At 39.9% G+C, this 23,357-nt stretch overlaps 1 protein-coding gene across 1 annotated transcript; it reads right to left on the bottom strand.

The window, feature by feature from the left end:
- Window positions 1-5,170: 5,170 nt before the first annotated feature.
- On the bottom strand, window positions 5,171-17,789 carry alpk3b (alpha-kinase 3b). The gene is made up of 14 exons (XM_020079708.2): window positions 17,650-17,789; window positions 17,233-17,469; window positions 15,253-15,374; window positions 14,827-14,944; window positions 13,272-14,499; window positions 9,237-11,250; window positions 8,176-8,323; window positions 7,869-7,996; window positions 7,739-7,774; window positions 7,348-7,622; window positions 7,027-7,115; window positions 6,725-6,942; window positions 6,081-6,129; window positions 5,171-5,954 (listed from the first exon to the last, which is right to left on the bottom strand). The coding sequence occupies exons 2-14, from the start codon at window positions 17,361-17,363 to the stop codon at window positions 5,636-5,638; spliced, it is 4,875 nt and encodes a 1,624-aa protein (XP_019935267.2). The 5' UTR covers window positions 17,364-17,469; window positions 17,650-17,789; the 3' UTR covers window positions 5,171-5,635.
- Between the last annotated feature and the right edge of the window lie 5,568 nt (window positions 17,790-23,357).

Here is a 23,357-nt window from a genome sequence, read left to right as displayed (position 1 = left end):
GACACATAAACGCTCTATAGAGATAAATCAGGTGATTCTCTCTGGACATGATGTTACAACAATCCACTTCAGATCACTTATGGTCATCTGAGCCATAAGTGTCCTTTTAAAAATACTGATTGCTGTTCTTGTGAGTCAGATGAAGCAAAGATTATAATCAGTGGTGTGGATATAATGACTCAGTGGGTAGCTAGTGTAAATCAATCCACAACAGTCACTGCATTCATAATTTACGACATTTTGAAAGGTTCCTTTAAACGTTGGTAAACTCTCTTCTGCAAATAGAACAGAGTCTAAAGTGAATGTAGATGAGTTTACTTTCCACTACAGCTTTAATTAACATCTGGGCGCTCTTGTATGCAACGCTGTCATAATGTGACTCACAAAAGAAAAAAATCTCTGCTGACAAGTGCCAAGCTTTCATTACAACGAATTATTAACTGCTTTATTTTATCATGGAGCACATCTAATTTCCTACAGGAAGTGCGTTCCACTGGATTTGAATGATATCATAATTGGTCACCACACACCTGAAAGCCACCAACCAGTTTTGGTTTGTTTACCTGTGGGGATTATTAACACATATGTTGAATGTGGAAAAGTCATGTATTATGTTTCCATTCATATGACTGGTATGATGAGTTGTGTTTAGATGTTTGGTTTTCCTGTGACAAAGCGTCAGCAGGGGTTCACACGTATAATAACAGGGCCCGTGTCAGACTAATGTAGTGATTGGGAAATGACCTATATTTGAAATATTAAAATGTCTTTTTGGGTGGGCCAATTTATTTTTTTAAATCACAAATCCTCAAATCTACTCCAATACAACCAATCAAGGACTTAAGTTACTTCAATTCCTTGAGGGTATTGTGTTAAGAAATAATATATATCTAATTTTCGAACAAATTGCTTCAGTTACAGTATGTGCAATCTGTTCTGTGTGCACGAGAACACACACACACACACGGGTCAGTTATTCATCAGTCCTCCAGTGTGTAAGATTTAGGGGTGAAAGGGATCTATTGGAATATAACATAAAGTGATTCATCCAGGTCACAACCCCCACCATCACTAACCCCCTCCCCTTGTGCAAAGGGCAATATTTATGAGGTGATATCCTCTGCTCTCCTAATGACATTAAAGGCTTGTGTTTTGATCCTTTCTGAACTGTGTTATATTGTGAGAACCATTATAATATAATGAATATGTTGTAGGTGTAATTTACTGTTATCCACTGGAGCTGTTACAGACCTCTTGAATATGATTGTCCCTAGAAGTCTAGATTCCAGTCAATAGCCTACAGGTATTTTGCAGATATTGCAGACACCCATTAACACCCAGATCTAACAAGAGGTGACTGTGAGCTTCATGCTAAACAGTTGAATCAACATTTCTTTGTTGGTGATTGTTTTGCAAACATCAGGGAAGGTTCTCAGTTATCCAGGTCATGGTATCTTCAAGAATTGATGAAAATGGGGATAGCTCACCCCTTTTAGTCCTGGGGCTATACTGTATACAGTACTCAGACAACTTATTTAATTCAGGGTTAGCCTTTGAATCTTCCAATTGGAGGAAATAACGCAGAGCAAAAGCTATCTGATTAGCTCAGCACTGACAGTCAACTTGGCGATGGCTCCGAGAGCAGCGGCGACCGGCGACTTTTGGAGGACTGAAGATAAAACTTTTTTCAAATGCCAACTGGTCTGTGACATTTAGGGACGTGTGATGCTTTTCATATAATCTGCCTAAATGGTCTCAACTACCTCGGCACGACAATGGTAATTGAGGTCAGCCAGGCACAACGATGTGAGGTCACAGAATCACAGACACCCTTGTAAGAGGGAGGTTCTTAGAAACCACACTTGCCAGTCGCTGTTTCTGTTTTCACCCTTTAGTTACGCGCCTTTGATTTAATGAGCTCACACTGATTGTGCCACAGGACTATCTTATAAATAACGTCTGCTTGAACGTTCTCCTACCTGTTACCATTGCTGCCGGAATCTGTCCAAACAATCACTGAAATGCAAATATGATCTTTTGTGTGGAGCATTTTCTTAAATGTTGCCACATAATGAGCCTGCATGTGAGGCTGAATGCTGCAAGCGTGGTTAATGTGCCACAGACCGAGTCTCTGGGTCTGAGAGCTTTGCATTAACTCAACATTATGTCCTATTAAATAAAATGGCAATTACTTAGTCCTGAAGTATACACGCAAAATCCCCTTCAGTTGGGGACTAGCAATTCTCTCATTTGCCGTGTCTTATCATGGGTATCAATGCTGAGATTACTCCCAGTGAGCCAGTGCTCTTTATGACGGAGCGACACAGTGCAGCATGAAGAGCTGTGCCAGTGCATTTTTCCTCTGTAATTTCCCCACTCCACTCAGAATTTGTTCCATTACTGCAAAAAGTCGGATTAAGGTATGTCTCGTTGTCTGATGTTATTCCTCTCAGACAAATTAAACAAGACAAGCTTATGGACAGAGTTAATTACGACGGGGCATTTATGGGGGTAGACCCTGAACAGGTCATTGTAGGACGGGCCAACATACAAAGACTAACAACATATTCACACTCACACATATGGACAATTTAAACCCAACCCCAGTCTGCATGTCTTTGGACTGTGTGCCAGACTACCTGGAGAAAACCCACACAGACACGGGGCGAACAAGCAAACTCAGCACAGTAAGAACATAGTTGCCACCGGGATTCAAACCTGTGAGGTGACAGTTGTAACCACTCACTAACCACTGTTTCACCCTAATACTTAAGCTAAATACTTTATTTAAAAAGTATAATTAATACTTTAATCACAGTTTTAATTAATAATGGTTGTGTGCAGTGCTGTAAAAAGTATGCACAAGCCAACATGTAGGCATGCAAATTTTTAGTTTTCTGTGCTGATGTAAAAAACATATTCAGGTGACAGATGATGAGGTATCCAGAATTTTGTTCAAGCTTCCAAGATGGACGAATGCAAACAAGAACAATATGTCCCCACCTTCTCTACTGAGGAATGTTATGCGTCATTTTATTTTGTCTTTTGAAGCACAGGAATACAAATCTGCTTGTGTTTTATTCCTTTGTGCTCGTCAAGTGTGATGATTGTGTTCTGTATTTCCATGCTGTATTTTGTAATTTATTTATTATTTATTAATACTGACATGGACCTATGAATCTGACGTGTTTTTGTACTATTCTTTATTTTCTCTTTGTATTCAATTATGCTTGCTTGTAATTACCAATTTAAAGCCTGAAAATTCAGTGTCACACAAATCATCTGTCAAACAATCCTATCTCATTTTAACAGATATGATTCATACACTAAGAAATGCTTTGAACATCTTTGCCACTGTCACAGGTTAACCAGTCATTCTGGTCAAATAAAAGACTTGATACTGCAGCAAGTGAGAAGGATGTTCTCTTTATCTTTCTTTCATCAGTGGCAATGTGGCAAGGTGATTGAACTAACAGTAGGTGGCAGGAGCGTCTTGTGTCATGAGAGCCCCACTCCTCTACGTTGTTGTTATCACGCCTCAGTCACACTCGATCCTGTCTGTTACCTCAGGGAGACGTCATCCAGGATACTTCCTGTGTGGCTTGTCCAAACACACATTCACGTCCCCTGAACAGAGCGGTGCATGGAATGGACCAGGTCTAGTATCAGTGGACATGTGGTGGCAATTAACATGTAGAGGGTTAATCTCTTTTTTGAAATTTCCTTTGCTCAAAAGCATTAAAAACAGGAGACAGGAGATCAGAGAGCTTGTTACAAAATTGTTGTTGTGTTTTTCTGGCAAAGCTAATTTTGTCTTATTGCCAACACAGTTGACATATCACGATTAAAATTAAGTACTAGCTTGTCACAAATGTGTATGTATGAAATATGTATAACAGGATCATACAGCTATACTTCACACTAAAACCTGTGATCTCTAGCCAACTGTTGACACCATCTGATCTAATGCTGAAGGACATCATCAGAAGTGATGCTGAGTGAACTTTTTTTTGCGACGCGTGCCTTCAGCTTCCTGGTACTGTTCACACATGTGTGCATGAGGCCACCGCTTACATAAACTATGACTCACTAATGACTGGGAATCACAAATGATTATCATGATGGAGTTAAAGCCTTTTACCCTGCAAACACTTCCTTCTCTAGTATGTGCGGAGGAATACGGTCTGCCCCTGAGTGGTAGTGCTTAACATGCGATGGCATGCTTAATAAATCTTCTGCACACATTCATGTCACCCTCAAGATTAAGTGTTAAGTTCAGTGATCACTTGCCTTCCTGTCCTTTGCGTCAGGTCAGACTTTTATTTGTCAATACTTTGAATTTTTAATACCTGCAAAGTAAATGACCTGTCCATCAAATTCATCTGAGAGTGGAAAATAAAACTAAACCTCAAAACATTATTTAAACCTTTATTAGCTGCAAAACAGGAACATATGTTTAGTTTTAGACCATCTTCATTTGTTGATCTGACTCCCAGAGCTGCAAACACGACTATGGACTCTCAATCTTATTTTAAGCTTTAGGCTTTAATTTTGATGCTTAATGACCTTTGCATTATGTATGATCCACTTCCATGCTACGGAAGAGACTTTAATTCTACAATTTAGATCAGCTCTCCATCTTTTGCAAAATTCTGATGTCACTGGGGAAGATAAAGTTAAAGTGCTGTTGTACAATTCTCTGAAATAATCTCCCTAAAATAGAAGCTCATAAATAAAGGTTGCATGTTAATGATACCAGTAATAAATGAGTCGGAGTCCTCTCAGATAATCAGAGTCACTGAGATGACACCGGGTTTCTTATCTTTTTTGACGATATATATGATAATGAGTGAATGCGAGATGGCGTATGTTACTCAGCCCGCTCCATAATATGATAATTTATATTAAGAACGACATTTAGAATTTAAAAAGCACATGTCATGCATTTTAACAACTCCTCCGAATGTACAAAGCTTAATATATCTTTTATTTTACAGCCAGTTGCATTTAAAGGTGCAGTTTCTAAAAACGCAGTGCAATGTAGCAGCAGGTAAACATGGCAGCGTACAATATAAAAGCTCTGCAGCACCAGCCACTGTACAACAGTGTGATTTTGAAGCTACATTTTAATTAATACATGGAAAAAAAATATTATTTTCTTCCAGCCTTTAGAATGTGCTCCATGACCAGATATATCTTGTTTTTTTTCTTTCTTGCATTAACAAAGGTGACTATAAAAGAATACAATTTGTGCTCTTACATTAATAAATACACATGGACTGGACAGCACATAATGCCACTTCAGTCCAAAATGTTTTATGTCATCACTTGTACAAAAACACTAACCTCTGACTGGCATCTGTAACCAAGGGTTCATGGATTTATCGAATACAAACCCAGGAGTAACCAATACTGATTACACAACAGCTTCAGTCACAGCATTTAAACATAAATTCCTGTGGAGATTTACCACACATGTGAAGGCAACAGTCCACAACTAGCGATCATGACGAGGAATGGTAGCTGTTAGAATTAAATCAAGTCTTATTATTTATTCAACCCCTTGCCTGGTCTCTAAGGGTTTCCTCAGCTGTCTATCGTCCCCCCAGCTCCTCCTGGGGTTTTGTGAAGATCTTCATTCTGAGCCTGTCTGAACTATGGGAGCATCAGCAGCTTTTTGTTTAGTGGGGGTCTTCGTGCCGTCCTGCTCGGCCTTTCTTGGCAGTCTGGGGCTGCCAGCAGCTTTCCGTCCTGTTTGGGGGCTGGAGGAACCAGCAGCCATCTTGCGTTGAAGCAATGGGCTCCTGGAGCCTTTGGGCTTTGTCGGTGTCAGTAAAGAGTCTATGACTTTCAGTGACCTCAGCCCAAGCAGACCACAGAAGTAGTTGCACTGGTGCTGGGAGACAAACTGTTCAAAAACTTTGGGATTCCCTTCAATAGATAAACCTTGATGCCTGCAGAAACACACACAAAAACCAAATAAAACAGTTTTATCATCAGTAGGAAAAAAATCTAATTACCTGTAAAATGAGGTTTTCAAAGCATAATTTACATAAACAACACAATGGAAATATACTAACCCTGTGGACTTGACTGAAATCCCAACATTGGTGATTTTGGTGTCAACACCTGCAAAGTAAAACCATGCAATCACTTTATTTTCTCTTGTCCATGTGATATATTCAGACGTGACAGGCATGCAGTATGAATTTACTCCACATTAAGTCTAACAAAGCATTAGAACGATTTTTAAGCATGTCTTGTTTTCACACACATAGCATACTTAAAATCTGATCAGCATAACATATTCTCTTTGACTTCTGGATGAAGGTTGGGAAGATAAAATATGAAATATCTCAGCTCAGAATTCTTTCCTTCCTTACTGCATGCAGTATTTTACCTTGATGAGACGTACTGAACTTAACATTCCAATCACATGTGGAAATCCTTGTTTTCAAGATGACACTTAAATACATTTTGTTTTGAAATCCTGTTTGGAAGATTGTACTTGTGTATGTAGTGTATGACAGCAGCATAAGTTTGTATTGTTTGTAGTTTGTATTGATTTGAATCTCAATGACACTTTTACCTGGTTAAATAAAGGATATATATTAACTCTAACACAAACAAAGTGAATTAGGAAGTGATTGTTTCACAGCATCCTCTGTCCCAGGTTATCATGTAGTCTCAATGAAATGCTTTGCTGGGGTCAGGTGTCACTTACCCTCCAGTCGAGTGAGGAGCAGGTTGCCATTGGTCCACTGAAAGATCCAGTGCTGCAGGCTACAGCATTTCTGCTCCACCTCGGTTCCAGTCTTCATTTCTAATCTGCCCGTGTGATCCAGGACAGAGTGTTTCTGGTAGACTCCAGTCAGATCAGCCTCCACTGTGGCGTAGGGGACAGTGTTTGCTGGTCGGTACATCAGGTAAACTGGAATCACCCTGTGTAACAAAGATAGTCGTGATGTGTGTCATGTGCTGTAAATAACACCCGAAATGTTATAACTTTAAACTGAAGATACTCACTCAAGAGAGGAGCCAAAATTATCTATCACTCTTGCTTCAGCGGAGAAGATTTTGCAGTATTCACGAGCCAAGTTCTGAATTTTACAATCCTGTGGGCAGAACATTGGAGGATAGCCAGTAAAGATGAGCTCAACCCACACAAGTAAATGTGATAAATCTAGATTTAATTAAATTAGTACCACAGTAATCCATATATGGGCGGCAGGACCAACACTGGAATGATTCACTTTGAAGCCGGAATTGTTAGCTTACTGTTTAACACATTTTTGGTTAATCTAGGAAGACATGGATCATTTATGAAATCCAACCATCCCTATGTACCTGCTTGATGATGTCCAGGTTTCTTTCAATAAGGCCGCTTTCTTCTTTGCCTCCATAGGCGATAGGGTTACGTACTTTGATGATGCATGTGTCAGCAGACTCGAACACAGGCTCCAGACCGTAGATGACTTTTGCCCTCCAGACTTTGTGAGAGCAGCCATAACCGATGTGTGACTCCTGCATCGTTATACGGCCAAATAATTTGTTGGCCCAGACGCTGGAATCAGCCACACCCTTGGTGAATATCAGGGGCATCATTTCGATTTCTTCTCCAACTGCACAGAAATAATGATAGTAATGCAAACTGATGTTACAAGGCCGAGCAGCAAGATGGGCATGTCAGGCTGGGACAAATTAAACCAAAATGAAGACATATAAACTCTTATCTTACCACCAAGATCCTCACGTAGGGACATTCCTGCTATAACTGAGAGAGTAAAGAAACAGAATGTGAGGCGCTATTAACAGGTAATGCAACGATAATGTACACTTTGATGCCAGATGGAAAGAAGACTACATACTTTCTGCACTAAGTAGTGTGTCGGTTGAGTCCGTCCCATATTCATTTGTGATTGAGCATCCGTAAACACCAAAGTCTCTGCATGATGCCTGAACAATGGCAAGATTCACCTGAGTCTCATCCCCTGCACTGAAAGAGAAACACGTGACATATGAAACAGAATCTGTAAGACAACAACAGTCTTGATTTAACCTGAAATTAACACATTTCTAGTAATTTCAAAAGTATTTGTTTCTATTTAAACCATGCAGAAAACATTTTTATGAGGAATAATACATTTCCAAAATTATTAGTTTACGAGAACTCACTTTCTTTTAATCTGCGTGATCACCTCCTCATTTTTGTACCACTTGATTGTAGAGTCTCTGAGAACATTGAAGAACTGGCACCACAGTTTCAAGTGTCCTGAGGCGTCTGTGAAGGTTTCGGCCCTGATCTTGCGAATAACTTGAGGAGCTGGAGGCAGAGACAGACAAACATGGTAAAGATACACAGAGAGAGAGAGAGAGCTCAGACTTCTCCCGTCTCATATTAATACATATATAATGTATATATATATATATATATATATTTATATATAACGTATATAATGTACGCAATGTAAGAAAATGTCAGTAAACCCACTGCAATTCCATTCTGATGTCTCAGTTTCCTCCTCATGATATTAAGTATATAGATAATGCCCTATACACATATGCTAATGATGAAAGCTCATCTCATCTCATCAATCAAGCTTATTATTCAATAAAAAAATTACTTTATTTCCTGTTAGTACAGGAAATCAGAAAAATAAGACATCTATTAAAATTTTGAAAGCAAAACTTAGCTGTCAAATTCAAAACCTCTTCATATGTTGCTGACTATCACGTAATATATTGTTATCTGATTTTTATAAACTCTCAAGTGCCTCTCAAGTGACTATATACATATGTTATACAGTTCTGCTAGGTGGTGCTGTGAGCTAATGAAACGTAGAAAAAGGTGCAAAGAGTTGGATGTTGTTTTTACACGGTACGTCATGTTGGAGCGGGTGCTTTCCCATCCAACATTAAAATACATTATCATCTGGCTTGTGCTTTATCCTTCATACATCCAAACACTACAGATATACCCTCCAAAAACAATTAGATCAGTCTGTACAAAAAAATATTCTTTCATATCTAGTTTTGGGTTTAGTTATACATTTTAAGGACCTTGTGGAGCATGTCTCAGGTGACTCTAACAGCATTGCTGTCTGCCACAGTATCTAATTTAATACAGTTACTGCAGGGTTCTAAACACTATCATGTAAATATACACACAACTGTTTCTATCAGAAAAGCAAAAACTCAATTGAAAATATTATATTCATAAATGACGGCAGTTTTACCTCTGAATGGGTCGTGTTTGCTCTTCTCTGTAGGTTTCCCCTGTTCTTCAGTTTTCAGGTTGTTGATCTTTTCAGTCGGCTGCTGGTTTGAGGCTTCGGTCTCTAACATTGTCTTTCTCCTGTTCAAGAGAGGAGAACGCCTTTCTACAGGAGACATCCGCTCACCAGCCGGCTGAAGTAAAGCAGACCGTCGGGACAGGCTTGGAGACACAGAGGGGGTCACAGGACTCGTGGAAAGCTTGTTGTTCTGTGTAGAATCCTCCTTTTTCTGAACTTGGTCATCGACAGGTGATGTGGCCTCTGTGGCCTCCTCTGGTTTGGCCTTGGGTACCATGATTTTGCGGCGGGCCCCAGAGGCCAGCTCTTGTGGCGTAGCAGAGGGAATAGGTGAAACACAGTCTCTTCTCTTTAGCAAAGGGCTGGCCTCAAGAGTTGGACTGATTAGAGAGAACTCCTCAACCATAGAGCTGTCCTGCTGAAGAAGTTGTAGCTTATTCTCTTGTGATTCTGTGCTTAATAAACTTTGAGTGGGAAAGATTTGCGCACTCTGCAAAGAACTAGTGTCTGTGTTATGTTCTTTCATGTTGCATGGATCTAAAAGTGTTGAGGAATTCATTTCAGTGATCCTCTTTTCAGGCTTGCCATTGAGTTTAATTTCTGGAGTTAACCTTTTTATCGTTTCCACATCTTTGGCTTGAGCAGGTTCATTTTGGACATGCTCCGAAATGTTAATATTTGACTTCTGACTGCTGGGCCTTATAGTCCCAGATCCACTGCTGACAGTTCCAGTGAGGTTTGAAACTGATGTTGGTCTGTTGGCTTGTTCAACCTTAGCAGTTGAAGGAGGAAGTTTGTCTTGACTTATGAGGGAAACAAGAGGACAATCTACCGAAGGAACCAGATGTGATTCTCCAGCTTCCTGCCCAGTGGCCACAACACTTTCATTATACTTTTTAGCACTGCAAGAAATTCCTGATATGTCCATAACATCTGGTTTCTGTGGCGCCTGAAGAGGTGGTGATGTTTTAGGAAGATGAATTTGCTCCTCAGTAGTTTTATTGAGTAGATGATACACCTCCATAAGTGTTTCCTTTATAGTTGATGGGGGAGTATCATCAGTAATAGTCTCAGATTTCCTGTCAAGCACCGACTTCTTCACTTCAACTGTACATTGTCTATCATCGTGTCTTAATCCCCGACATGTCTCTGTAGCAGCTGCTGTTGGTTCTTTAACTGGCCCTGAATTTGCTGGGGTGGGATCAAGTGCCTTTATTTGAGATCTAAGAAGTTCAGCGATAGATATGACTTTTGACACAGGTTTAGGAATTTCATTGAAGGCTATACTTTGCTCCAGCGTGTTTTCTGGATTATTTGCCAGCTGTGGCGTGGCATTCTCAGATACATTGGGCTTTAGAGTCTGTAATTTTGGACGATTTTCTTCCACCACTTTTGATTCAATCCTGTTTTTGGAAGAATCTTCCACAATTTCAACTTCCGCGTCTTTATCTACAGCATCTCTGCTCTTTTCAACCACATGTGGAGCAGCAGCTTCGGTCTCCATTTCAACTATCTGATCAGTTGGGGCCACACTGTCAGTCTGCATGAATTCCTTACTAACCTCATTAACCTCTACCTTCTCAATCACTTGTATTTCTGTGCCTTCAGTTTTTATAGCCGTATCAGCTTGGCTCTGGAGGGCACCGGGTGAAACACTACACTCTCGGGTGTTCTCACCACCACGCAGGCTTTCAAGGCTTGACTTCTGTAAGTCTGTCAAAAGGACCCTATGGCCTTCATTTGATCCTCTGGAATGATCCATAATGTCCTGTGACATTTTGCCAATAGGGGCTTGAAGACCATGCTGCACAGACGTGGTCTGCACATCATTCCTCGTTGTCTCTTTTTTTGAAGGAGTCTTTGGTGGCGGTGGAGCCATCAGCGTACTCTGGCCCGGTGGAGGCTCGAGGCTGACAGGTGCATCATTCCTGTTCTTCTTTGCACGGGCCTGAGTAACCTTGGGACAGAGCACAAGCAGATGTTTCCATGTTGTAAGTCCCTTATCCCTAGCTATGCAGGACATGGATAAACACATGTAGTTTTAAAAACAGCAACAGCTTAACCATGAAACAAACAGAGGAAGGAATGAGAGGACCTGAGAGCAAAAAGAAAAGATATAGTTAGTAACTGTAGCATGTGGTCTGTCCTGCTCTGAGGGCACTGTGCATTCATTTTACATTGACTCCAAATTTATACTCCATTTAATATTCAACTGTGCCTCAAAAAGCAACCACAGAACTGATTGTGAGAATGTTCAGCTTTTAGGTTCACATATAAAACTGTATTTCAGCTTGTTCCCCTTCATGGTGAGGCCTATTCAGAAACCAGACTGCTATTTTACATTGAAGTGTAGCCAGAAAGGAATGTGAGTCATTTCAAGAGGCGCGTCAGCTCTGCTGTGTTTTGTCTCAGGTCTCAGTGCCCTCAGCGCTGAGCCATGTCACTGAGGCCTGGACGATTGCATAAGCGGTGCACAATAAAGATTCACAATCCCAGAGCATTAAAATGTTTACAAGGGATTGTGAGTAGAGCCATGTAACATACAAATCTTCCAGTGAAAGCACAAGCAAAGGTTTTCTTTATTTTATTTTACTTTGTGCACTCATTTGTGGTATTTATGTATCGTAACTTTTAGTATTTTATTATTGATGTTGGTCAGTGCATGTCTGTATTTTGTTTTGTCTATAAGGTGCCCTAAACCTTGCCTTCAAGATCAATAAAGTTGCATTGTATTGTCCACATGACACTATCCATTTTACTTCTAATCGATGTTTCAAAAATAATTTTGAGAAATACTTTCTAGAAAAGAACTTGATTAGAAAATAAATACACTTTTTTATTATCTGGTGATTAAATATATATTTGATGGCTACAGCCTGCAGCCATTTAGTTTAAAATAGCACAGAGGATGAAAAGAGGGGGGAACACCCTGTACGGCTTCATTCAGTGGAAACTAAATCTGCCTGACTAAAGCTCAAGGATCAACACATTATATCTTGTTTGTTTGATTCAAACCAAAATCTTAGTGTAAAACCAACTAAAATGGTCCTTTAAAGAACAAGATAGCTATTCCCCTATGTTTCCTGTCTTTGTACTAAGCTAAGCTAATCCCCTGCTACTCTGACAACATTTCTATCTTAAGAAATGCTGCCCTGGTCGTCTCTCACACCTCGGAACTGAAAATGTCAAATGTGCTGCATCAATGCACAGTCAGGTGACTAAATAAAGGAAAGAGCAACATGAAGTGTCTCAGTGAGGTGTTGGTCCACTGTGTGCTCCAGTGCCCTTTGATATTACAAGTGGACAGGACTTTAATGTTTGTATAGGAATTTTTCATTTTCAAGTAAATTCATTAACTCTGATCTCACATTTAAACCACACATTAATCATGCCTGGACAACAGCATATCTTGGTGTCGGTGGATTGGATGAAGCAGCGTTTTACATTTACAGTTAGAAAGATACTTGTTTCACAACTTATCCTACGTTGAAGTTATTAACTAGACAGATACTTGTTCTTTATTTACACACCATTGCTCAATGTTGGCTTCCAATAGACGTGAGATGTCAATTTCTTTGGTTTCAGTTTATTAATAACTGCATTAACTTTAACTTTAACAGTGTTTTGTTCCTTATACCCCAGATGACTAACAAAGAGGCTCAGATCAGAACTTCTTTATTGTCCCCTATGTATCTAAGGATGATTGTAGTCAAAAAGTTTTAGCTTTGAAATATCTGTTCTCTGTCATCATTTAGCTTATTCAAAAATGTTTTCTCATCTGAAAACAAATAGCCAATAATTGGGGTTTTCCTCTCGTTTGTCACATGGCTTTACCTTAAGCAGCTGTCAAGGCGTGCGTCATTTAATTTTTGTCACACAGCATTAAACAGCTATAAATAGCCTCCGGGATGCCTGTGTTAGTGATGAAGCCTGTGTTGGCAGCACAAAGCACTCATGAGCTCATGTGAAAGCGCTCACCTCACTCCGCAGGACGGGTCGCGACACTGGCACACTTTTTTGGCAGGGGCTTGTTTCCTTCTCAGACAGCTTATCTCCAGCCTGTTCACATGGACGCTCGGGCGAAGCAGCCCTGATTTCACACGGTGTGTCCCCTGACATGATGTCCTTGTGTCCCAAAGTTACACCAGTGGGCTTATCCGACCTCTCATCAATTTCCATGGCTGTAACATCTGTTTTAATAGCGTCCTTCTTAATTGTGCTTAGGAGTGTTGGTGCAACACTTGACTGTCGTGTTGAAGTAACGCTGAGGTTGGGACTTTGTTTCTGCGTTTCCACATTCTCCTTTTTGCGTCTGAGTCCAGCCTCATTTGCATGCTTTGCCACATGATTATCCCCAGTTCCTGACAGGGACTGACCTTCAGATGTAAGAGCAGCAGGAGATAGTGAAACAGGGAGCTGCTCAATCTGTGAAGGCACATGACATACCTTATTACCCTTTGAAGGCTGTTTAACAAGCATTGCTTTCTCTGCGGCTGATTTGTGATGTGATTCGGTCATGCTTCTGTACTTTGAATCCACAATTGGTGGACTAGCAATCTTCTCTACCTCCATAACCTCTTCTGGATTAACTTTACTCTGTACTGAATCTCTGCAGGTTGGAGCTGCAGAGGCTGAGGTCTCGTCCTTTGCTCTCTTTTCCTCAGACACTCTCCCTTCCAGTGTATCTGCTTTCGCAACTTTTGCACTGTTAGAAATTTTTATCTTCTTCTTGACAAAGGGAGTTTTGGATTGTTGCGCAGAGAAAATCTTATGCGCAGAATCATTTATGTGTGTCTCGCCCTTGCTTCCATTTTCAGTTACGACTTGTCCGTTAGTGACTGGCTTTTCCTCAACTTCCTCCACAGTGGCCTTCTGTAATCTGGCCTCGGTCTCTGAAGCCACAGCCTGCTGGCTCTCCTCAATGCCCTCATCCTCTGTGGAGCTCGGCATACTGAGAAAGGCCTCCATTGTGGAGCGACGTTTCCTCTGCGTCCGGTCGGGACTGATAGTTCGTAGCGGCTCTTGGTTTTCTTTACCTTCTGCTTCCCTGCGCCGGTTCTCAGCCTTTTGTTTGAGCTTTGCAAAGTAGCGCTGGTGGATCTTAAACTCGTTCATTTCACCCACCTCCAGAACCCCGGAGCAGGACACGATACCTTTACTGTTGATGGCCGAGGCCTGGTATATAGCTGCATCCTCCACAGTGCAACTACAAAAGAAGAATTTAAAATAAAATACATCAATTTCAAAAAGATCAAGCAAACCACTGATGTACCAAAAGTAAACACTGATGATAAGAGCACTGATAACAAGCTCTGTTTACTAGATTTGGACAGTCTCAATATTTGTTTGACTATACAGAAAGATAAGAATAATATAAACAATGCTTTAGTATAATGTTTTTTGTCACTATCAGATTGTCCTTTGCTGTGTAGTGTTTTTTCTTAACGTAAAGTATGAAAAGAATTATACAATGTTGATCTTGGTAATATCTGGATAGAACAAGTGTCATATTAGTGGTTAGAAACATACTCACTTGTAAATATGCAGGGAATGGTTTTGTCCATTGTGGAATAGTTCATATTTAGGCAGGCCACAGTATCTGTCCAACTGCACATCATCCTTATACCAAGTAACCAAAGGGGTTGGGTATCCTGGAAAAAACAAAAACATTTCAGGATATCAGGGCGGTGATTAAAGACTTTCTCTATGAAAAAAAGTATCAGTTTGGTTTATTATTGGCTTAAAGCAAGTAAGCTCAGTAAGTGTAAAATTATGTGTATATTGAGCCTTTGATTTTTAATAATTGTGTGTTTCTACTTCCTTTTAGTTGATACCTTCACATCTTATTCAGAATGAATTAGAATCATTGAGCACAGTGTGTTATTGTGCGCGGTTGTAATATATTTCCACTATGTCACACGAGGCCTTAAACTGTAAGATGTGTGAATCATGTGTTTACCTGTCACCACACATGAGAACTTCACATGGCATTTCTCTGACACGGCTTTAGACTTGAGGGTCGTTTCGAAGGAGGGCTGCGTCTCCTCGGTCAGTTGTGCCATCACGCTGGAGAATGTGCTCCTGTAAGACGAGGCAGAGTGGATGATGTAGCTGTGTCTGTGATTTTTAAATTCCATACATTCTTGAATTTCCTTCTGGATCAATAAAGTATCTATCTATCTATCTATCTATATATCTATCTATCTATCTATCTACATGCTGGATTGTACAGACTGTGTGTAGCTGTCTTATGATTGAGTATGATAAGAAAAAAGTAACAGGCTCTTTATAGCTATATGGTTTATTTGGGAGATTAAAATCAAGATCATTCTTTAATTGTATTTTTCTAAACGTGCTGATTTGATCATCAAATGTCACATTTGGGGGGAAAACATCACATGTGAATTGTTCCCATTAACCACATCTATCGTGCGTATTTATTGTTTTTCCTCAGACCACATAAGCAAAAATAGAATGCACAGCCCAGAGTGATAAGTTGGAGGTCTCATCACACGAGTTGAAATGAATTACAGAAATTAAGCATATCACTATAATTAGTGTTGTTAAAGAATATTGAACCATTATAGCAAGTGGAAATGCTGAAGAAACATCACATGGACATCACAGTATAATATAAAGTGATTGGGGCTTGCATGCTCACTACAGGATCATTATTATGGTGCTTGTATTAAGTGCAGTTGATCCGTGTCTGGTGTTGACATCCATTTCAGTGCTGGGTCAGTGCACAGTTTAAGGATAGGGTTACACTTCACTGCATGTTGCTCACGATTAAGCAAACAAAACAAGACAGTAACGATGAAAACAGGCACACTTGTTAATTATAGGCATGATATGTATGGTTTAATGTGTGCACTTCATTCTAATGTTTGTGTTCATGGAATCCAAAGCTGATCCACAGACATGCAACAGAAATAATTGTAATAATCAGCTTGAATATAACTTGAAAATTGTCTTGTTTTTGGTTGAAAAGATGGTTTTCTGATGATAAGCTGGTACTTCCTGATATCAATTGCAACAAGATGATAATTTTGCAATAAAACTAAAAAATGTATAGTCTATCATGCAACTACAATGACACTCAGTAGGATTTAAATTCACTAGATCTGAATTTTCATTTGGATCTGCACCAAATATCAGTCCCCTAAATCTTCCAGATTTTTAAAATCAATAAGATATTCTCGAGATATCAACACTAAACTTTAATGAATTATTCTTTGGGTCATGCCCCACCCCTCCAAAAAATGTAATTCTGCTAAATACAACTTAACCTCCCTGGCAGAGATCACTAACGGGGTGCTGGACACCACATGCTTCCTCCACCAGGCTATGGCCCTATAATGCCATGTTAAAGAAAGAAAAAAAAAATTCCTGGATCCATTTAGAGTTAGTCCCGATGTACCCGAAAACATAATGGGTTCTTCTTTGGGTCATGTTCCACTCCTCCACAAAATTGTAAACACTGGTTCTTTTGGTTTGGTTTTTGAGTAATATGGCTGCCATTCAGACAAATACACACAAAGGGCAATGAAAACATCCAACAAAGTTGGAGGTAAAACTACTATGGGAAACCCACTGGTTATGGGCAACATACCTGAATATGTTGCCCTGAAACATAAACCATAGAATCCATCAATATTTATTGATTGACACATCATAAAAGACAAAGACCTGAAGGTCAACGCTCATGTTTCATGAACAAATCTTTCCATGCAGGAGCTGTTGTCAGTGGATTGCTCGATGTGAAATGGGCCCCATGGTGCATAACTGAGATGCTGTTCTTAATCAGCAGTTTATTTAAACTCCGGTGACCATGGCAACAAACAAAGAAATAACATGCCGCACACTTTCCTCCCAGGTTAGGCAAACCATGAAGTGGTGATGTGTTACGGTGCACACAGAGTCAGTGAAGAATCTGTACCTGGTTTCTGGCCTCACGTTAGAGAGGTAGCTGCAGCTGCCGGGTCTACTACTACTGCCAACGATTGTATCCCCGTTGGTGGATCTTCCATTCAAAGAAGTGGAGCGAGTCGGTGCCCTCCGTGAACCCATTTTTCACCAGACACTTGAGACACTTGAGGAAAAAAACAAAGTTCTCCAGGAAAAAAACGTTTGTGTTGTCACTTTTTTTCTGTCTTTTCTTGGAGATGAATTCAAGCTAAGAGAGAAAAAAAGAGTGAAAACATGAACAATGATAAAGTGACAATAAGAAACAAAAAGATACAAACGCATGTGTAGAAAAGAAAGTTCCATATCACATGAAAAACACTAAATGATCAGCTCTGGTCAATAGTTACATAAACAGCATTCAGTTGTCTATTGTTCACAGTTTACTCACCATTCACAAGTGTCTTTCCCTCCTTTGACTGATACCCCACAGCTCTGACTTAAGGCACAGAGATTTCCAATCTAACATGAGCATGCGTAGGCTGCTGGACTATTTATAGTTGGCCTGCAAATAGGCACAAGAGCACATCACACTTTCCAAAACTTCCCTTTGGAATATAATGTAAAAAACAATCAAAGAGTAGCAGCACATAAAACAAACATGTTGCAAATCGCTTTTGCAAAAACAATTAAAATCCTTCAGAAGAAGAACGTCAACAGTGATCCCGTGCCGGATACAAGGTCATCCCAGATTTGGTAGCTCCCTGAATAGGAGGAGAGGATTTAAAAGACTGCGGGAGGGTTTTGTTTTTCTATTCTGTTAATGGACGGCGTGAGCTCAGAAAAAAAGAGGGACCATTTGTGTGGTCAAAGGTCCTCTGAAACTTTTTAGCTCATGTGTACAGACCATAATAAAGAATCATATGAGCCTGTCAATCAGGAGGATGACGCCTTCACTTTTACTTCCATTAATATGAGCTTCACATTCTTACAGTAGCATAAGGTTCTGGTCATAAAGCTGTGGAGTTATGTTTTCCCTCAGGACCTGGAGACGCTGACTACAAACAAGACTTTAGAAAAAACTGTATTAGTTGAAACATTTATTTAATTATCTAGATTTTTTTAAATGGTGAAAGTGTGTTTTTATGATATAATATAAATTGGAGAGGCCTAACCATATTTCTGAGGCATGCATTGTCCCGTGAGTGACAATTGCAGTAGATCCCCAGAGATAAAGCAGTAGGAATAGAACAGCCTTATATAGGCACATCCCACTGACTGCCAAAGAGCTATGGGCTCTTATCTTTACACAAGCCAGCACACACACACACACACACACACACACACACACACACACACCCAGACACATACACACAAACATACACACAAAATTGACCATTTTATAGATCTATAGGTTATTCTGTGATACAGATTTTGTTGATGTTTTTCCTCAAAAAATCCTGACTGAGAAGAAATTAATTCATTTGTATGTTTGAGAAATAAGCGCCAGGCAATTACCTTTAAGTGTTATCCTTTCATTTTTTCATTGCAAACAAATGTGAACCCTCCAACTCATCATCAACTGACTGGTGTGAATGACAGATCTATGTAAATCACTGTCCATGAGAGAGTTCTCGCTAATTCACATTCAGAGAAATCAATTGCAATCAAGTCCTCATGTTACCACATTCACTTGTCACATTACACATGCCTGTGTGCCGTCTGTCCTGCTATTTTAATTTTTCTGTTCCATCCATTCATCAACATCTATGACTCCCTCACTTTCCACTTTTCCTGCCAGCAAGGGGATACACTGCCACGACTCGACCACCAAGATTAAGAACTTAATTTCCAAATGAGAGAAACAAACTCATAGATCCTCTCGTGAACAATAAGGGGCCTTTAATGGAAACACAGAGTATGACATTTCACATCGCATTCCACGAGTGATTCCAACACACACCCTGAGAAAACACACGTACACACACACTGCAGTGATAGACATGTATGGGCTGGAGGGCCATGTGTGTGACTGGCAGCCAGTTCCCTGTGAAGGGGCTGGAAAACACAGTTGCCTCAGCGTGGCTAGATATTCTGGATGGGGCATGTGGAGAGAGATCAAAGCATAACAGGGTGTGGAAACACCACAGAGACTGGGGGAGTCCGTTACGTGATTCTCTGACAGTGTATCCCCTTTAAACATATGAATAAACATCTCGTGGTGGGAGAGGGATTTTCTAAAAACACAGAAAATATCTACACTCATGAGATTAGATAGAACTTTATTGAGTTCATGTCAGTATTCATGTGGTTAGTGAGGAGGTAATAATCTGAAAGAGATCTGCAACTGTGCTCGTAAAAATAGGATTAAACTAAATAAACTAAAATGGCACCTAGAGTGGGAGTTCAAACCGCCGGCCAAGCAGTCTCCTTATGAATTAAATTAAATTCTCTTAAATATACTAGATCCAGATTTTTATTTGGACTGGCGCCAAATTGCACACAACCATAAATATCTAAGTGTATCTTAGCTGTGCCTCATCCATCAATTATCCTCTGAAAGAAACAACAATGTGTGTAACATGTGGAATGTTGAAGTTAAAAAAAACTATTACAGGATCTGCCACCAGATCTGGATCCAAACCAAAATTCCTCCCTGGGTCAAGCCCCACCCCTCCAGAAACATTAATGGAAATCGGTTGAGTATTTTTTTGCATAATCCTGCTAACAGGCAAACAAACGAAAACACAATTTACTTGGTTATGGTAACAAAAGAAAAGATTCTTTGACGAACATCCAACAGCAGCATTTCCATGAGGTTTTGTATGTATTCCTATCCTTCACGTCATATCATGCTCCCTATCCCTAGAATAAATCACTACGTCAGTGTTTGAACAATCCCTCTCCAAATCTGAATTCAGAGGGTTGGGTCTGTAGGGAAAGGATTTTAGCATTGCATGCTCATTGCCTCATGCTGTGCTATCTATGTATAGAGCCTGTTAAAAACCTTGTTGTGGTTGAGTCTGACAGATTTATAGAGGGGTGACGGTTGATGTTCACTGAGATCTGTACCTCTGGCTCTGTTTACACCATTATCTGTCTGTCCGCCACATTTTTCTCCAGCAGGGATGGAGGAAGGTTACTGCAAATGTGAATGATTATAATCATTCATTAGAACCAGAGTGGTAATGGACACATACAGGTCTACAGTTGTTGTTCAGGATATGTGCAGAGGTGTGTGTGTGTGTATGTGTGTTTGTGTTTGTGAGTAGCATCAGCACAAAGGTTAGGCATCTAGCTGTGATTGTTAAGGTTGAGGGAAGAGAACAGGATTATCAATGAGTTTTCTCATTAAGATAAAAGTACAAGATCGTGTGTAGCCAAGATAATTCTCATGATGGGGACCCAAGCACCAATAACATGAATCATTACATTTTATGATGAAGACCTGTGTTAGGTTAAGGTTCAGTGTAAGGTTAAAGTTTACGGTTAAGGTTAGGTTTTATTTTTAGATTTAGGTTCAGGTTCAGGTCAAGGTGAAGGTTTGAGTAAGTCACCAGGAAATCAACAGGAAATCATTAGGAAGTCAATATAATTGAATGCAATGTCATTCTAAATCATGGAGGCATGACTGTGTGTGGATGTGTCTGCTTTTACTTATGTTAGGACTATTGTGAGTATAAAGTGAGTATATTTTAGCCGGTCTGAGTTTTTTCAAGTATCTGTGTGAGGGTTAAGTCTTGCTGCAAGGGTTAGAATCAGGATTTGGTTAGGGGTTCAAACACTCTGAATTAGTGCTTTTAGGAGTTCGGGTACATGGTCACTGTGAGTGTTTAAGTCACTTGGTAAAAGTTAAAAAACCCACATTAAAATCATGATTGATTTGTTGAAATCTCACCATAAAATGAATGAATAAATAAGTCAATCAAATACTTACACAGGGGAAGAACCACAGGCGCAGTTAGGGCAGTGGGAGTTTTGGTTCTTGTAAAAAAAGCTATTAATATAGAAAATAAATAATAAACTAGAATAAATAATAATGAACAGCAATAATAAATAAATAGAATTCATGATAAGAGAAGTACTTTTAGGATATTATTTGACTTAATTAAGATCATTTGACATAACTATATATACATGTATGCACACCACAGGTGAGTAAAGTACTAACGACAGACATTTATCTTTGGGTTAGACATTTACTTGATATGTTAGGTTTAGGTTAAGTGGCCTGGGAATGGATTATCCAATGAGTCAATGTCTTCACTAATGTAGAAGAAGAAGATTGTGTGTGTGCCGGTGGAGACAGCAACAGAGCAAAAAATAAAAGGTATGAAGCAGGTTCAGTTTCACCATTTATTTTCCAGCTACATGGACGTCCAGTAAATAGTGACCTTTCAGCGTGTGGTCGTGAACCGCTCACTTATGACTTCCTCCTGTCCCTCTCTGTCCCTCCTCTTATTTCATTAGCACGACTGAATTTTTTTAATTTTTGCAGAAATCTCACCATTTAATTTTAGCGTAACATGTCCACGGGAGAACACCTGGCTTCAAATGAGTTGCAGCGGTTTCAATTTTCTGTATAATTAAACAGACGCTGCAGTTTTTGTGATGCTGTTTGAAAGTTCTCACCTGGTAAAGTCGCCTCACCACAGGGACCTATGTGTTGATAGCCAACAAATAACACAGCTCTGTGTAACAGTGAAGCATAGAATTAGAATGGGATGTTGTTGTAATGGTGATGTAAACTTGAACTGACCCACTTTAAGCCAATGAGGCAGCTCCTGCTTTATTGAGAGAATAATGGCCAATATTTCTTTTTGTTTGGCTCTGTTGTCACATCGAGTGGATGAGTGGGGTCATATTATCTGTAATGTCAGTTGATGAAATGAATTTCTTACAAATTATACTTCTATTGAAGTTGAAAGAGAACTTAAGAGCCTCATCTCTTTACAACATGCCGGCTGGACCTTTTGCATTTCATCAAACTCGCAAATTTGATGTGAAGAAAGTGGAAATTAAGTGTTTGATGTCGCTGCCCGTGCAGCAAATGAGCTCTTGATATAAGCCACTGATATTAAAGCTACATGAAACGCCAGCTGCATGGGAACACGGCGTCCGTATCCAACTGGGCTATTACAGCACCCAGATCCAAGATGGTTTGAGTCGTGAGGTGTTGACACACGCTGACGGGGGAGAGGGGCACTGCAGTGGACGAATAGAGGTCAAGACAGTTATGGTTGTCGTTCTGATCACAAATCAAGGAATCTCTCAGCAGCTGAGGCAGATTTAAAATGTTTTTAGGAACAAAGCTGCGGATTATATTGCGGAATGATTTTTAAATTTCTCACAAATCTGTACAGTTGTGTGATTTCAGTTCTGTCAGGCTTGTAGGGGATCAATTACTGTATGTTCTGTGGTTGTGTCATGAGAGTTTAACAGCATAGTGGCCCAGTGCCAAGTGTAGCCCCCTCAGAAACCCTCCCATACGTCCACGCAGACGGACAGCAGATTGTTTTGATGTTTGAGAGGTCTCTGTGGAAACTGAGCCTGGCTTTGTACAGACGTCTGGCCCGCTGCTGAGGCCGTTACATCATCTTCTGGATATTCACACCAGTGTCAGCTCCAAGGAAGCAGAAACAGGAGAAGACTTGACCTCCGAGGACAGCTGTGTGCCCCGCGCTCTCTCGTACACATCTTGCCTTTATGTAGTGCCGCTGCCTTCGGTCGACCCCATGTGGATCTATAAACATACAGCATGCTGTTCTATATTGACTCATGGCTCTGAGTTAACCTTGCATGGAGAGAATATGAAACAGGATCTGCTGGCTACTGTGATGAATGGGACACATTTGAGTTTTAGAAATGAGCTAAAATATATATATTCTTACAAAGGGTGGCTGTTTGACATAGTGGTTGGAATTAATGAAACCTGAAGGTTTTTTAAATAAAATTTAAACATGGTACATTAGAATTGAAACACTAAATACTTTAAATTTCAAGTCATGTTTGATTTCATTGCACTTCAAAAAACTATTACTATCCAAATTGTTTCTTTGCTGATACACAGGAATGTCTGCTTTTCAAAGTTTTTACATCACTAAAATAGTAAAGAACTGAACATGTCTGGCAAAGTAAAAGCACTTATAATTCAATGAG

The sequence above is a fragment of the Paralichthys olivaceus genome, chromosome 1 (assembly GCF_024713975.1).
Source record: "Paralichthys olivaceus isolate ysfri-2021 chromosome 1, ASM2471397v2, whole genome shotgun sequence".
In the NCBI taxonomy this organism is placed as follows: domain Eukaryota; kingdom Metazoa; phylum Chordata; class Actinopteri; order Pleuronectiformes; family Paralichthyidae; genus Paralichthys; species Paralichthys olivaceus.
Note: the sequence above shows the minus strand (reverse complement) of the source record. Positions and strands in the feature narration are given on the sequence as shown.